At 44.3% G+C, this 13,840-nt stretch overlaps 1 protein-coding gene across 1 annotated transcript in view; it reads right to left on the bottom strand.

The window, feature by feature from the left end:
* LOC135550067 (exostosin-1b-like) overlaps window positions 1–13,840 on the bottom strand; it is a 96,593-nt gene that overhangs the window by 19,618 nt on the left and 63,135 nt on the right. The window contains exons 3-7 of the mRNA XM_064980533.1: window positions 12,557–12,664; window positions 12,079–12,198; window positions 6,026–6,158; window positions 4,250–4,368; window positions 2,361–2,456 (exon numbers count right to left, since the gene is read on the bottom strand). Of these exons, the coding sequence (XP_064836605.1) occupies window positions 2,361–2,456; window positions 4,250–4,368; window positions 6,026–6,158; window positions 12,079–12,198; window positions 12,557–12,664 (576 nt within the window). The remainder of the gene's footprint in view (window positions 1–2,360; window positions 2,457–4,249; window positions 4,369–6,025; window positions 6,159–12,078; window positions 12,199–12,556; window positions 12,665–13,840) is intronic.

Here is a 13,840-nt window from a genome sequence, read left to right as displayed (position 1 = left end):
ATAGCAAAACAAGCATTTGTGTAAGAGTATTGATAGCTAGCGTAGCATTTAGCGTAGCATTTAGTGGGCAACATTTGCACAAAAACCAGAAAAGGATTCAAATAAAATCATTTACCTTTGAAGAACTTTGGATGTTTTCAATGAGGAGACTCTCAGTTACATAGCAAATGTTCAGTTTTTCCTGAAAGATTCTTTGTGTAGGAGAAAATCACGTTTGGGTACCAAAAAAAACGAAAATTCAGTCATCGAACTGTTTTCCAAATTAACTCCATAATTTCGACTGAAACACGGCAAACGCTGTTTAGAATCAATCCTCAATGTGTTTTTCACATATCTCTTCATTGATATATCGTTCGTGGTAGTCTCCTTTCTCCGGTGAATCGCTTTGAAAAAGACGTGCAGTTGAAGATGACGCATCAATTTCGACGGAGGACACCGGGCGGACACCTGGCAAATGTAGTCTCTTATGGTCAATCTTCCAATGATATGCCTACAAATACGTCACAATGCTGCAGACACCTTGGGGAAACGATAGATCGGGCAGGCTCATTCCTTGCGCATTCACAGCCATATAAGGAGACAATGAAAAACAGAGCCTCAAAAATCCTACTTTTAAAATCCTACGGGTTGAAGTTTCATCTTGGTTTTGCCTGTAGCATCTGTTCTGGGGCACTCACAGACAATATCTTTGCAGTCCTCGAAACGTCAGAGTGTTTTCTTTCCAAAGCTATCAATTATATGCATAGTCAAGCATCTTTTTGTGACAAAATATTGCTCTTAAAACGGGCACGTCTTTTTATCCAAAAATGAAATAGCGCCCCTATAGATGTAACAGGTTAACTTCTTTGGGCTGGGGGCAGTATTGAGTAGCTTGGATGAATAAGGTGCCCAGAGTAAACTGTCTGCTACTCAGGCCCAGTTGCTAATATATGCATATTATTATTAGATTTGGATAGAAATCACCCTGAAGTTTCTAAAACTGTTTGAATGATGTCTGAATATATCAGAAATCATATGGCAGGCAAAAACCTGAGAAAAAAATCCAACCAGGAAGTGGGAAATCTGAGGTTTGTAGTTTTTCAACTCTTGGCCTATCGAATACATAGTGTCTATGGGGTCAAATTGGACTTCCTACGGCTTCCACTAGATGTCAACAGTCTTTAGAACCTTGTTTGATGCTTCTACTGTGAGGTGGGGGAGAATGAGAGGGGAATGAGTCAGAGGTCTGCCAGAGAGTTAGCTTCACGTGAGAGTTAGCTTGAGTTCCATTGCATTTCTGAAGACAAAGGAATTCTCAGGTTGGAACATTATTGAAGATTTATGATAAAAACAATCTAAAGATTGATTCTATACTTCGTTTGACATGTTTTTACAGACTGTAACGGAACTTTTTGACTTTGTCTGCTCCTAGTGATTGCGCGTCATGAATTTTGATTACTGGTCTAAACGCGTAAACAAAAATGAGGTATTTGGACATAAATGATGGACATTATCGAACAAAACAAACATTTATTGTGGAACTGGGATTCCATTCTGATGAAGAGCATCAAAGGTAAGTTAATATTTATAATGATATTTCTGACTTCTGTTGACTACACAACATGGCGGATATCTGTTTGGGTTGTTTTGGTCTCTGAGCGCCGTACTCAGATTATAGCATGGTGTGCTTTTTCCGTAAAGTAAAAAATAAATTAAAAAAATGACACAGCGGTTGCATTGAGGAGAAGTGTATCTATAATTTCGTGCATAATAGTTGTGTCTTTTATCAATGTTTATTATAAGTATTTCTGTAAATTGATGTGGCTCTCTGCAAAATCACCGGATGTTTTGGAACTACTGAACATAACGCACCAATATAAACTTGGATTTTTGGATATAAATGAACTTTACCGAACAGAACATACATGTATTGTGTGACATGAAGTCCTATGAGTGTCATCTGATGAAGATCAAAGGTTAGTGATTAATTTTATCTTTATTTCTGCTTTTTGTGACTCCTCTCTTTGGTTGGAAAAATGGCTGGGATGAATACTTTTGCAAGGCACTGTAGCTTCCACACAGGGGATAAATTATATGTGCAGCACCTTTAAGACACTGAATATAAGTTGTGTCTTTAGAAATAGAGAAAATAAACTACCAAGGAATAATTTTTCACTTCTCTCATTGACTTCCCAAACCACAAACCCCGGTCTTGTCTGTCGAGTCTTCTTCGCGAAGTGTTCCCGGAAGTATTGCGATGTTGGGCCTCTGGGTTTATTAACTCTGGTTAAGTTCAGTCGATCAAAGCATAGACGCTCCAAAATTATGGCATTGAACGAAGCTTGGGGGCACAGAGAAAACAAAATGGCGGCCCAGCTCACCTTGTTTTCTCCCTCGATGACAATGACGGGCACGGAGGTGGCAGGCCAGCGGTGCTTAGCAGGGAGAGGCTTGTCACAGTTCCACAGCACAATGATCTGAGACAGATGAGAGATGGGGGGGGGGAGAGAGAAAGACAGACGAGATAAAGAGAGGAGACAGTGATTGAGAAGATTGGAGGGGTAAAGGTGAAGAGAGGAGGAGAGGGAGAAAGAGGGAGACAGAGCAGGAGGAGAGAGATCATGAGAATCACATGACATTCTAAAATGACACTTCATTTGCATTTTTATTTATTAACCACATTACCTATACATTCCCCCATCGTACGTCTTCAACATTTCTCATTATCTAATTCCCAACTGACATTTCAATCCATCCAAACACACCACAGTTAAATTGAACTGAGTGCCAAAACGTCTGTTGAATGGGATCCCTTTTCACCTTTTCAACAATAGCCGTCTCAGACCATGTTTTACACGAGGGCTACATGGGAACTGTGTGTTCCGTGCCGTTGTGACCGACTTCCCTAACATGTAATTATACCTTGAGCTAACCTTAACGAGCCACTTCACTTTTGACACCCAGACACATACGTGTTTAATGGAGGGACAATACGAAACCTGAATGTTCGACTACACAGGGATACGGTGGGTCCCTCTGCTGCGCTTCATCTCTCACACACGCTTTTGTTTTTCTTCAGCTGACATGGGCGATAACGTGTACGAGAGAGCGACAGGCAGAGAGAGACAGGTAGAGCGATGGCTGGATGGATGATGACTTGTAAAGGGATGAGCAATGCTTACAGCAATGTGTTGAATAGACAGTTCTAAGACACACTGTCAGAGCAACGTAAGAATCAGTTCTTAGATGGATCTATTCCTGCTTTCCTCTGATGATGACAGAAGTTGGCAGGCAGATGGTGTCTCTGTCAACCTGCCAGCTGGGTGGGTGGGTGGGTGTGTGAGCGCGAGAGGGGAGAGCGTGTGCATGTTCGAGTGGGTTGCATGTATGTATGTGTGTTTAGTGTGTTCCCGTTTGTGTTGCAGTGGGAGTGTGTCTAGGTGTGCGTGTCAGTGATGTGAGCGACAGACGCACACCACTCCTCTGTAAAACTGTGGAGCACACACACACAGCAGGAGGTCCACAATCTCTGCATGCATGTCTCTGCCAGAGCCGGCTCAAAGGCTTTCTTGCTCCCAATTTTCTCTCCCCCGCCCTCTCCCTTTCATTCTCTCCCTCCTTCCCGTTCATTATTTATATCCCTCTCTTCTCCACCTCCTCGTCCACTTCCCCGGCCCCCTCAACATGGAAGTCTTAGTGGGCTGAGAGCGAGATGATAGAAAATGTTGATCAATTTAATATGTACCTGACTCTCCGCTTTGCACAGGGAGCCTGGAAGGTCAAATACAAAACACTTCTATAGACGGGAGGGTTGCACACCCCACTGTACGTTGGGAAACATCTAAGAAGCATTAGGGTGGAGTGTGTGTAACACATTATAATTTCCCCAGCCCTGGTTAAAACCAACAAAGGGGTCAATACTACTTGTATCCAGTTGAGCCACGGGGCTTTCAGAAGGACACGCACGCACAGCCACAGGCACGCACACAGAGAGAGAGATGGAGTTGGTACCATGGAGACAGATTCCCCGATCGGTACATACCCACCTCTCTAATTCAATCCACAGCAGTTAACTCTGAGATGGTAGAGAGAGGTTGGGTCCTTTAATGGTGATGGAGAAGTGTCATTTTAAAAAACTGGCTCGGCAAAAATGCTATGAAATCACTCCCAGTTGGAGTAATATTGGGTTTCGGGAGAGTTTCGACAATTGAAGGGACACACAGGAATGTGCACACGCCAAACACACGCACGCACATTTGTGGCTTCTTACCTGTGCACAGTACTGTGATTTGGCAACAGACACCAGCAGCTTGAGGATGGGCTGGGATTGGGAGACCAGGGGGGTGACTGCATGGATGACTGCTGTGAACTTGGGGTACGGTTTTATACCTGGAACATAACACAAATCAAAACGTACAGCATCACTGGTACAGTTTGATACCTACAATACAGACCAACATAATATGTGTTACAGCTGGAGGGCTGGAACACAGACAAACAAAAAGTAGGATGTTGACGTCACTGTCTTATACAACTGAACAAAGAGACAAATATTGGTGATTCTCAGAAGTTCAGCCTCCTCTGGGGACATTTCTTTTGATATCTCTAAATCCATCAGTTTGTTCAAAGTCATTATCCTCAGTCTCCTCAATTACCGCAGGCATAGCAAAAAATCTGACAAAACATTTGGGAGAAATCACTCTAAACTAGACCTAAATTGTTCCTTCTCTGTATGTCTTCACATTGTAGTTATCGGTGGTTATGTTTTAGTATTTACTTATAGACCATGCTTATATAACCAGTTGATTATGACCTCATTGTTTGCGAGATGAAAGGAGACTTCTTATTAAATGATTGATCCCACTGGGTGTAATATTCACATCCACGACACAAATCATTGTGATGAACTATGGTAAACAAACTAGAGTCGAGTTATTGGCTCCCCGTAATAACAGATTGGATTCAGTGTCATTGCGACATGGATAACACACTGGAGAATCGGTCTCGTTTAGGGCATCCAACACTCCACCCTCCACCTGGTCCCTTTAAAAACGTACACATGCTTAAATTGTCGGCTCTGTGACAAACAAATAAAACTCACCGCGGGGTAATCCGCGCTCGTCACCCCGCGATTGTTTTAATATCGGCGCCTCGCGCCTAGGTGCTCGATCAAAAGGGTTGTGAATTGAGGGAGCTGACTTCATCGACGGGATGAAAATCGAGCTACACGGAGGAAAATGGCACCCTATCTTTTGAGCGGGGCCAATAGGGTTCTGGTCAGTAGTGCACTATATTAGGGAACAAGCAGCCATTTGGGATACATAAAAAAGGGCCTTTGAGGTCACAGATTGTTACAGAGGCACAGTTTGTGCTGGTGAACCGGCGCAGTGGTATATGGCGTGTTCCCCGAGTGAAACGAACACCCGACTGACTGAACGCTTGGCGTGTCAGCGGGCCTAATGCGAGCATCAATCAAGGGTACTTTGAGTAATGGTGTGTTATAGCCGCTGTAACAAGTCAATTGATAAGGTGGGACAGCGTGTCAGCTACATAGTTGTTTAAGACTGTCACGGCTGGCGGTCAAGGTTCTGGAAACAACGGTTTCTCATTTCAAGGATGTTTGGGGAGCTAGTAGCTAGTACATATTATAGGATAAGAGCGATGTTTAAGAAGACACAAGGACTCGACCCATAACAAAAGATTGTATGTACGTAGTATGTCCTACTTGACCAAACACATAATGAGTTGATATATTCTAGGTGAGGCAACTTTGAGCAAGGTAACTTTCCATGTGTAGCCCTAATATATCTATAGCTCAGGAAGTCTTCGATAAAGGACAGCTGTTGCACAGATACTGAACAACTGGTTCTACCATGCAACGAATGCGATGGAGGTGGTGAGTTTCTTTTCCTAGCCCATGTTTTTCTGCTTGTGCTTGCCCTTTGGGGTCTAGACTGGGTAACTGTAAAAGGACTGTGACAACAGCTGGTGTGAAAAGGCCACATAAATACATTTGATCGATTGGTCGATTGAGAGGACTACTCACCTAGGGTGGCGTAGTAGAAGGGGAAGTCTCCCAGGTGGGCAGAGTACTGTGGCAGGGCGAAGAGCCCCCCGGGGTGGCTGTTCCACATCAAGGTGCTCCTGGACTCCTGCTGCAGCACCCGGTCCTGGATGATCTGAGCGCAAGAGCGGATGGTTGGAGGTTAAACCAAACAAAACATTCATATATAGACACTAAACACCAGTCACTCAAAACAGATAACCCTAGTGTCTATATTATTAATGAATGTGGTGGTGGGTATGTCCAGTAGAGTGAACCATTCAGAATGTTGCAGATCGCTGTATAATGCAGTAAACCTGGCCTCTGCAACCCTGTTCCTGGAGAGCGACCGTCTTGCAGGTTCACACTCCAACCCTAATCCGGCGCACCTGATGCTAAGAACTAGCTGGTTGATAAACTGAATCAGGTGAGTAACAACTGGGGTTGAAATGAAAACCTACAGAAGGGTACTGTAGCTCTCCGGGAACAGGGTTGGAGAGCCCTGTCGGCGACTGACCATGTTTAAACTACAGATGGCGACAGGGTAATATTAACTGCATGACTTGATTTCTATTTGCAAGGCTCGAAAACGTTTCAGCCACGTAACACTGAGACGTCGAACATACAAGACATCCAAATATATCTGTAACACAGTGCGAGTACGGACACCCGTCAGTCACTCAAATAGAAGCTATGCCCAAAACATACTTCACACACCCGAACAAACCAGTGATGCTTTAGTGAAAACACCAGTCGCTCCAATGAAGAGTCCACTCATTCATTCCCCACACAAATAGACCAGTCACTCACATCCAAACACCAATACTGGACCGGTCATTTCCCCGTTTCTTTCTCTGAGGAGGACGGGGGACGGGGTGCAATTTGCTTCTGCTGTGTTATTGAGGCACACAAGAAAGAGATATTACCACTGTGCCCTTGAGCAAGGGCTAAATTGCTTTCCGTAAAAACAGATAGAGAGCCATAAAACACGGCTGCAAACCTATCGAATCCAATGGTGGTGGACTAGGCGGCGGGGTGACTTGGCCGTTGGCTTGGCAACAATGTGAAAAATCTCGGGTGGTTGTAGATAGAAAGCGACAGAGGCGACTCGAGACGGGAAGTAATAATACCGCTGGAGGGGTCTTTGTTTGTTAGGATCCCCGTACGCTTCTGCAGTAGCAGCAGCTACTCTTCCTGGGGTCCACAAAAAAAAACACGACAAGTAACAAAGCACTGATAGACAACGACAGTCACACAAATGTTAAATACAACGGTATACAAACATTAAAGGCAGAAAGTGTGTGTTTTAAAGTGTGTCCCCTCACAGACCCCCACCGTTCCATGGGATGTTGTTCAATCTGTTTTTTTGTTGTTGTTTTTTTTAAAGGTCACTTTGCTTTTTGCTTGAGTAATTGGAGATCCATGCAATCACGGCTGTGTACAATACTGTAATAATATTGACAAAGCCATAAAAATGAATCTGCGAAGGCGGGGGGGAAAGAAACGACAGAGGCAGTTTTCCGCTGCTACGGCTCCTCAGGGCAGTCGATAAGAATTTACCTCCACCCAACAGATTAACTTGGAATCCTTAAGCCTCTCAATAAAATGCTGTCACCAACTTAAAACTGGGGCCTTAACACCTTATGGGGGGGTGCTATTTTTCTTGCATGGCTGAAATCCTTCCCCTTGAGAGTCATGGCCGAGCATGATGACACAATGTAGCCTCCCAACAGCTACAATTAGCAAATTAGGAGGATGGTACATGAATCCACTCTCTTTTGGAAACACTAATTCCGTTTAACAGGTGCGTTTAATAGGTGTGCCGGGATGTGGCGGAAACAGGGAAGGCTCCATTGGCTTTGTGAATGGTCGAAACAATCTCAACGTCCTGACAGGAAACGCAACTTGATTGGTTGGGCTTGTTCTCTCGCTTGTTTACTCACTTGCCAAATGAGCCGCCCGCCACACACAGACGCTGGTTTGTGTGTGAAGTCGGGAGAGGATGACAGGGAGTGAGTGTATGTGAGGAGATTAAATCTGTCGAGAGAGATGGGTGTGTGTGTGTGTATCGGCCTAGATCTGCAGCTGAGAGTGAGACACCACCGAATGAATAAACCATGGCACTCGTTATCTCGGGGCTGCCAAGGCAACGCCATTTACATATGTCACCCCTCTAACCCCCCACCAAATCTCTCTTACTCTTTTAGCTCTGGCTTACCCGTTTAGCCCTCATTTCTAACTTGAACACATTCGCCACATAAAACAACATGGCTAAGTCACCGGGCTGTGCCGTGTTACAATCCCCCCTCAGCACAGTTAGGTCTGGGTACCGTGTGTGTGTGTGTGTGTGTGTGTGTGTGTGTGTGTGTGTGTGTGTGTGTGTGTGTGTGAGAGATAGCAGCGAACCCAGGTTGAGACTAGTAGAGATAAAAGGTGATTGGCGGGACAGACTAGAGATATCCACCAGGTTGGTGGGAGGCTAGCATGAATCCCCAGAATGGAGATATGGATGAGATTGTGGGGCAAGAGGTTGGTTTAGCGCCAAGGCTGTGTAGAAAATGGATACATTTGAGATTGGTGCAATGCCATTGTGTACACTGTGAACTATGAGTATTGAAAAGACGTTGAAATGACGTTAGGGCTGTCCGACAAAAAAAGTATATTTTTCCATCTATACAGACTCATCCTGTGTGTTTTAATCAAATAATCTATATGTACGGAGCTTGTCTGATGCTTTAAGCTCCCTGTTTGACAAAATAATTACACACACAAATGACGAGAGGGAGTCCGACTGCAATTGATTTGATTTTGCCAGGCCGGGATCAGACTTGCTGGGCTGTGTAAAAAAAGAAAATGACAGCGAGTGACTGTGGGACTAGCACCCATCGTCTTCCTCTCCTCCCTGCTGCAGCGATCACTACAGAAGTGTTTCTCGTGCTTTCCGTGTTGCTGCAACGAAACTACAGCCACTTCTGACTGAAATGTTCTCTTACTGAAATCCCTCATTTGTTTAGGAAAAACATTCCCTATTTCCTCAACCCTTGCTCTCTTTACGTGACGCATGTATGCATTGCATGCACTCCTAACACCGTAACAGCAAAATGGATGCAGGGGACGTGGCAAATAAACTCGAAATCGGGGAATGTTTACTGGTTGCTCAGGAGGTTAAGTCAGATGGGTGGAATACATTTGACTAGTTGTGGAAAATACTGGATGGAGATTTTTTTTAAAGAAGAGCAAGGAGCTGAGTGCATTTGTGTGTGCCAACATCTTATGCTCAGAGTGGTAAGGGAGACCCATTTGAAACTGTAGTGTGAGGGGTCTGTGTGCAAGGCTGGCTGGCATAAGGTAAGTCTTGCATGAGACAGAGACTTGGGAATAAACTGAGAGATTGCAGTGAGGCTAGTGTGACATTGGATCTCTGTAAGAGAGAGATATTGATAGAGGTGACGGAGAAAGAAAGCAGCGCTTGACATTCGCTTTTTTAGCCACTTGTCCTTTTCCAAGTCGGACAGATTTTTTACTTGTCCAAAAGCTCAAGTCACTTGTCCCCCCCCCCCCCCAAAAAAAAAGTCTAAATCCATGGGTCGAAATGGTGACTAATTGTGTTGTATGCTGCAAGGAACCACTTCACAAAATAACCATTATTAAATCATTGGTATTGACGATAGAAGGCTGCTGGTCTCTAATCTCATGTATTATATTTCCTGCCATTAACCCCCCCCCCCCCCCAAGTAAAATACTGCACTGATAGGCTACTGTATAAAACATGTGGTCTGTCAACCCTCCATCTGGAGCTACTGGGTTTGCAGGCTTTTATTCCAGCCCTGCTCAAACACACCCGGTCAGGCGCCGAAGACTATTATGGCAGCCCCCCGCACCTCTCTGATTTAGAGGGGTTGGGTTAAATGCGGAATACACATTTCAGTTGAATGCATTCAGTTGCACAACTTACTAGGAATCCCCCTTTCCGCTTTATCAAGGTACTGTTGAGCAGCTGATTTTTTTATGTGTTTTTTTTAGCAGGGCTGGAGCAAAAGCCTACACACCCAGAAGCTCTCCTGGAATCTCCAGGAGGATGGTTGGCCACCCTGCAACATTACAATTACAGCCAAATACTTTGTGCTTTGTGCGCATAGCTGTCATCAAGGCAAAGGGTGGCTACTTTGAAGAATCTAAAATATATTTACCACTTTTTGGTTACTACATGATTCCACATGTGTTATTTCATAGTTTATGTATTCACTATTATTCTACAATGTAGAAAATAGTAAAAATAAAGAAAAACATATTGCTGTGACATTGCACAACCTTCAATGTTATGTAAAATTCTGGAAAATTAATTACGGTCTTTGTTAGGAAGAAATTGTCTTCACACAGTTCGCAACGAGCCAAACTGTTGCATATACCCTGACTCTGCTTGCTTTGAACGCAAGAGAAGTGACACAAAACCTAATATTAATATATATATATACACACACGAGAAACACTATTCTATATATATACACACACATACACACGTACGTATGTATGTATGTATATACACAACACACACGTTATATTTACTGTCGATTTGATTGGACTGATCAAATCAGCATCATATTTGTGTGTCCGATAAAACATATCGGTGCTCATCTGCCATTGGACAAATATTACACAACAAGTTGGAAATCGTAAATTGGTTTGGAAAGAATCAGTGGCTAACTGTAAGCTTTGCAAAGAAATCCCTAGCCTGCTATTCAGTGGAGAGTGTGTGTGGTCCAAGTCTGGGTTTAAGGGTCTCTTCTCCAAGCTTAAAAGGATAAACATTCATATGCAATACTATGGGCCAGAAAAGGTTGAATACATTAGATATGCTGTCAATCCAGCATGACTCTGCTGTGTTCAAAACAACTGGAAACTCAGAACTGGGAAATCTCAGACTTCAGTGAGTTCAAGACAACTGGGAACTCAGGCAAAAAAACGCCACTCAGGTCTCTTTCTAGAGCTCCAACCTGAAGATCACTGAAGTCATGATTCGACCTCGTCCCCCCCCTTGACAGCACCATAAAGCCAAACAATGCCAGACTGATGACAAAGTTTGATGAAAAATTTGCCCACAAAGGACCGCCGCACCACCTTCCTGTTCAAGTGAGCACAGCACAAAGGGAGTCCAAAAATGTATTGTATGCTGCTGCATAAATTATGTAATATGCCAGGGAAATATGTATGCTGTAGCTAAAGTAATACTAAGTGTATGTTGTGTAGTAAGTTGATAGTAGCATGTGCCTCACCCTAATTATTTGGTCCCTTTCCCCTCCATAACTTAGCCTACAGTTCTGACTTGGTGGTGCACATGTAGTCTATAGCCTGTTTTAGAGAAATGTAATCATCAAATATTATAAGAGCTTTCATTGTCTGCTTATATGCCCCCTTCATTTATCCTACGGTTTTGACTTGGTGTACAGGAAGAATACTGTAAGAACGGATCAAGTTGTGAATTATGTCGCTGTACATTTCAAAAGTGCTGAACAAATAGTTATATTGAATACATCCGTCCTGGCTCGCTCATTAAGGCTTAATCGAAATGACGGACTGCCTCTTATCTGCTCGTTGTTCCCTTATGCCATAGTTTGCACATCTCAATTATCAGTTGAAACCACATTGGTTTAAGCAAGTCAGCCATATCAGCTATGTTTTTTAAAAAGCCACTAAATGAGGCTGAATGAACTGTTTCGCTGTCAGACAAGGCGCCTCTGATAACAAGGTGTAGCAGTGGTAAGGAATCACTCCATGGTGCTGAAAAGAAAGCTCTGCTGTTGGGACAGCTTTATGTAGGCCCTAACAGTTTGTGGGTACCATTTGTCATCGTTATAGTGCAATTAATGTATTGTTTAGTGTTGTGTAGTGGCTTTGCTGGCATGTATCTAAAATAATTTTGGGGGATTGCCCCACCAAGATTTACACGCTAAAATCGCAACTGGTTATACATATGTGTGTCTGTTGGTCTGTGTGTCTGTCTTTCAGTGTTTTATGGTGTGTGTGCGCATGTGTCTGTGCGTGTGTCTGTCTCTCACCTCCAGAGTGGTCAGCACAATCTTCTCCACAGAGGAGAAGTAGGCCTCCCAAAGGAACTGGGTCTGCTGCCTCAGAGCTAGGATCTTATCCTGATGGATGGAGCGAACCGTGGATGGGATCTGGATGTGAGGAAGGGGGACACGGTTAGAGAGAGAGGGGGGGATGACGGCAGGAAGAGGATTGGGGGGGGGGGGGATGAGGGTGTAGCGATGTAGTAAGACAACGCACCATGGTCAATCAGTCAGCGGGGGGGCAACTGATCTTGTCCAATACCAAAATGCCCGTTTCATGTGTGCCTTTAATGAACCCGACCCTGGTGCGAGAGACCCAGTGAGTGGACTCTCTGACCAATCAATGCCGGTCATCAATCAGTTAACAAACAGGTAGAACCAATAGCAGGACCGGAGGGAGGCGGTGTTGGATTAAAGGGATGGACGGGGCTAAGGGGTTGAAGTGTCGCGTGTGTGTGTGTCGTACCTGCAGCAGGAGCCTCTCGTCCCCGATGACAGCCGCCGTGTTCCAGTTGATGATCTCAGAGAAGGGCAGCTCCCAACCGTTACTCAGCATCACAGGCACACAGGCTGCCTAAAGACAGAGATACACAAGACAGGACTTTTAAAAGTGTTCTCTCTCACACACCGTCTCCTTTCTAGAAGAGTGGAGAGCCAGCCTCAGTGGTATGAGTCAGTGAACGCGTAGGAGAGAGGAGAGGGAGAGACAAGTGTATACTTTCTGTGGAGAAGTGTGCACCAATATTAGGGGTGATGACGGAGCACTTCAGAGCGTGATAGTAGATAGAGTTGGAGGTGGGAGTAAGTGCACTCAGTGAGGAAGTGTGCGACAGGTGTGAGGTAAAGGTTACACAGTGTGCAGCGGTTGGATGGAATCTGACAAGTGGACATGCCGTAGGGTGGGACTGAAGGGCAAAAGTGTGCAGCAGTTGAGTGGTGTATGGAAAGTGCATATGGAGCGGGAGGAAGTGTGCTTAAAAGTGCGTGGTAAGCATGTGGTATAGGAGCATGAGTGTGTGAGTTTTCTGTGGTTGGCCAATACTTGGAGGAGACCTATGGAGTGGGAGTACGTGTGCACTTACAAGTGTGGTAATGAAGTGTGAATATAAGAGAGTGTAAGGGTTCTGTGAAACGGAGAGGAGATGAAATGGAGTGGGTGGGTGGGAGTAAAATGCACTTGCATTGTAAAAAAAAGAAGAAGAAAGTTGGTCTCCTGAGTGGCACATCGGCAAAACGCCAATCTCAACTTTAACAGTGAAGAGGCGATTCAGGGATGCTAGCCTTCACTGGACAGAAGAACTCTGACTAGAAGGCCAGCATCCTGGAGTTGCCTCCTCACTGTTGACGTTGAGACTGGTGTTTTGCATGTACTATTTAATGAAGCTGCCAGTTGAGGACTTGTGAGGCATCTGTTTCTCAAACTATACACACTAATGTACTTGTCCTCTTGCTCAGTTGTGGCCCGGGGCCTCCCACTCCTTCTATTCTGGTTAGAGCTAGTTTGTGCTCTTCTTTGAAGGGAGTACTTCACAGCGTTGTACGAGATCTTCAGTTTCTTGGCAATTTCTCGCATTTCTCTTCATTTCTCAAAACAAGAATAGACTGACAAGTTTCAGAAAAGTTCTTTGTTTCTGACCATTTTGAGCCTGTAATCAAACCCACAAATACTGATGCTCCAGATACTCAACTAGTCTAAAGAAGGCCAGTTTTATTGCTTCTTTAAAACAGTACAACAGTTTTCAGCTGTGCT

The sequence above is a fragment of the Oncorhynchus masou genome, chromosome 12 (genome assembly GCF_036934945.1).
Source record: "Oncorhynchus masou masou isolate Uvic2021 chromosome 12, UVic_Omas_1.1, whole genome shotgun sequence".
In the NCBI taxonomy this organism is placed as follows: domain Eukaryota; kingdom Metazoa; phylum Chordata; class Actinopteri; order Salmoniformes; family Salmonidae; genus Oncorhynchus; species Oncorhynchus masou.
Note: the sequence above shows the minus strand (reverse complement) of the source record. Positions and strands in the feature narration are given on the sequence as shown.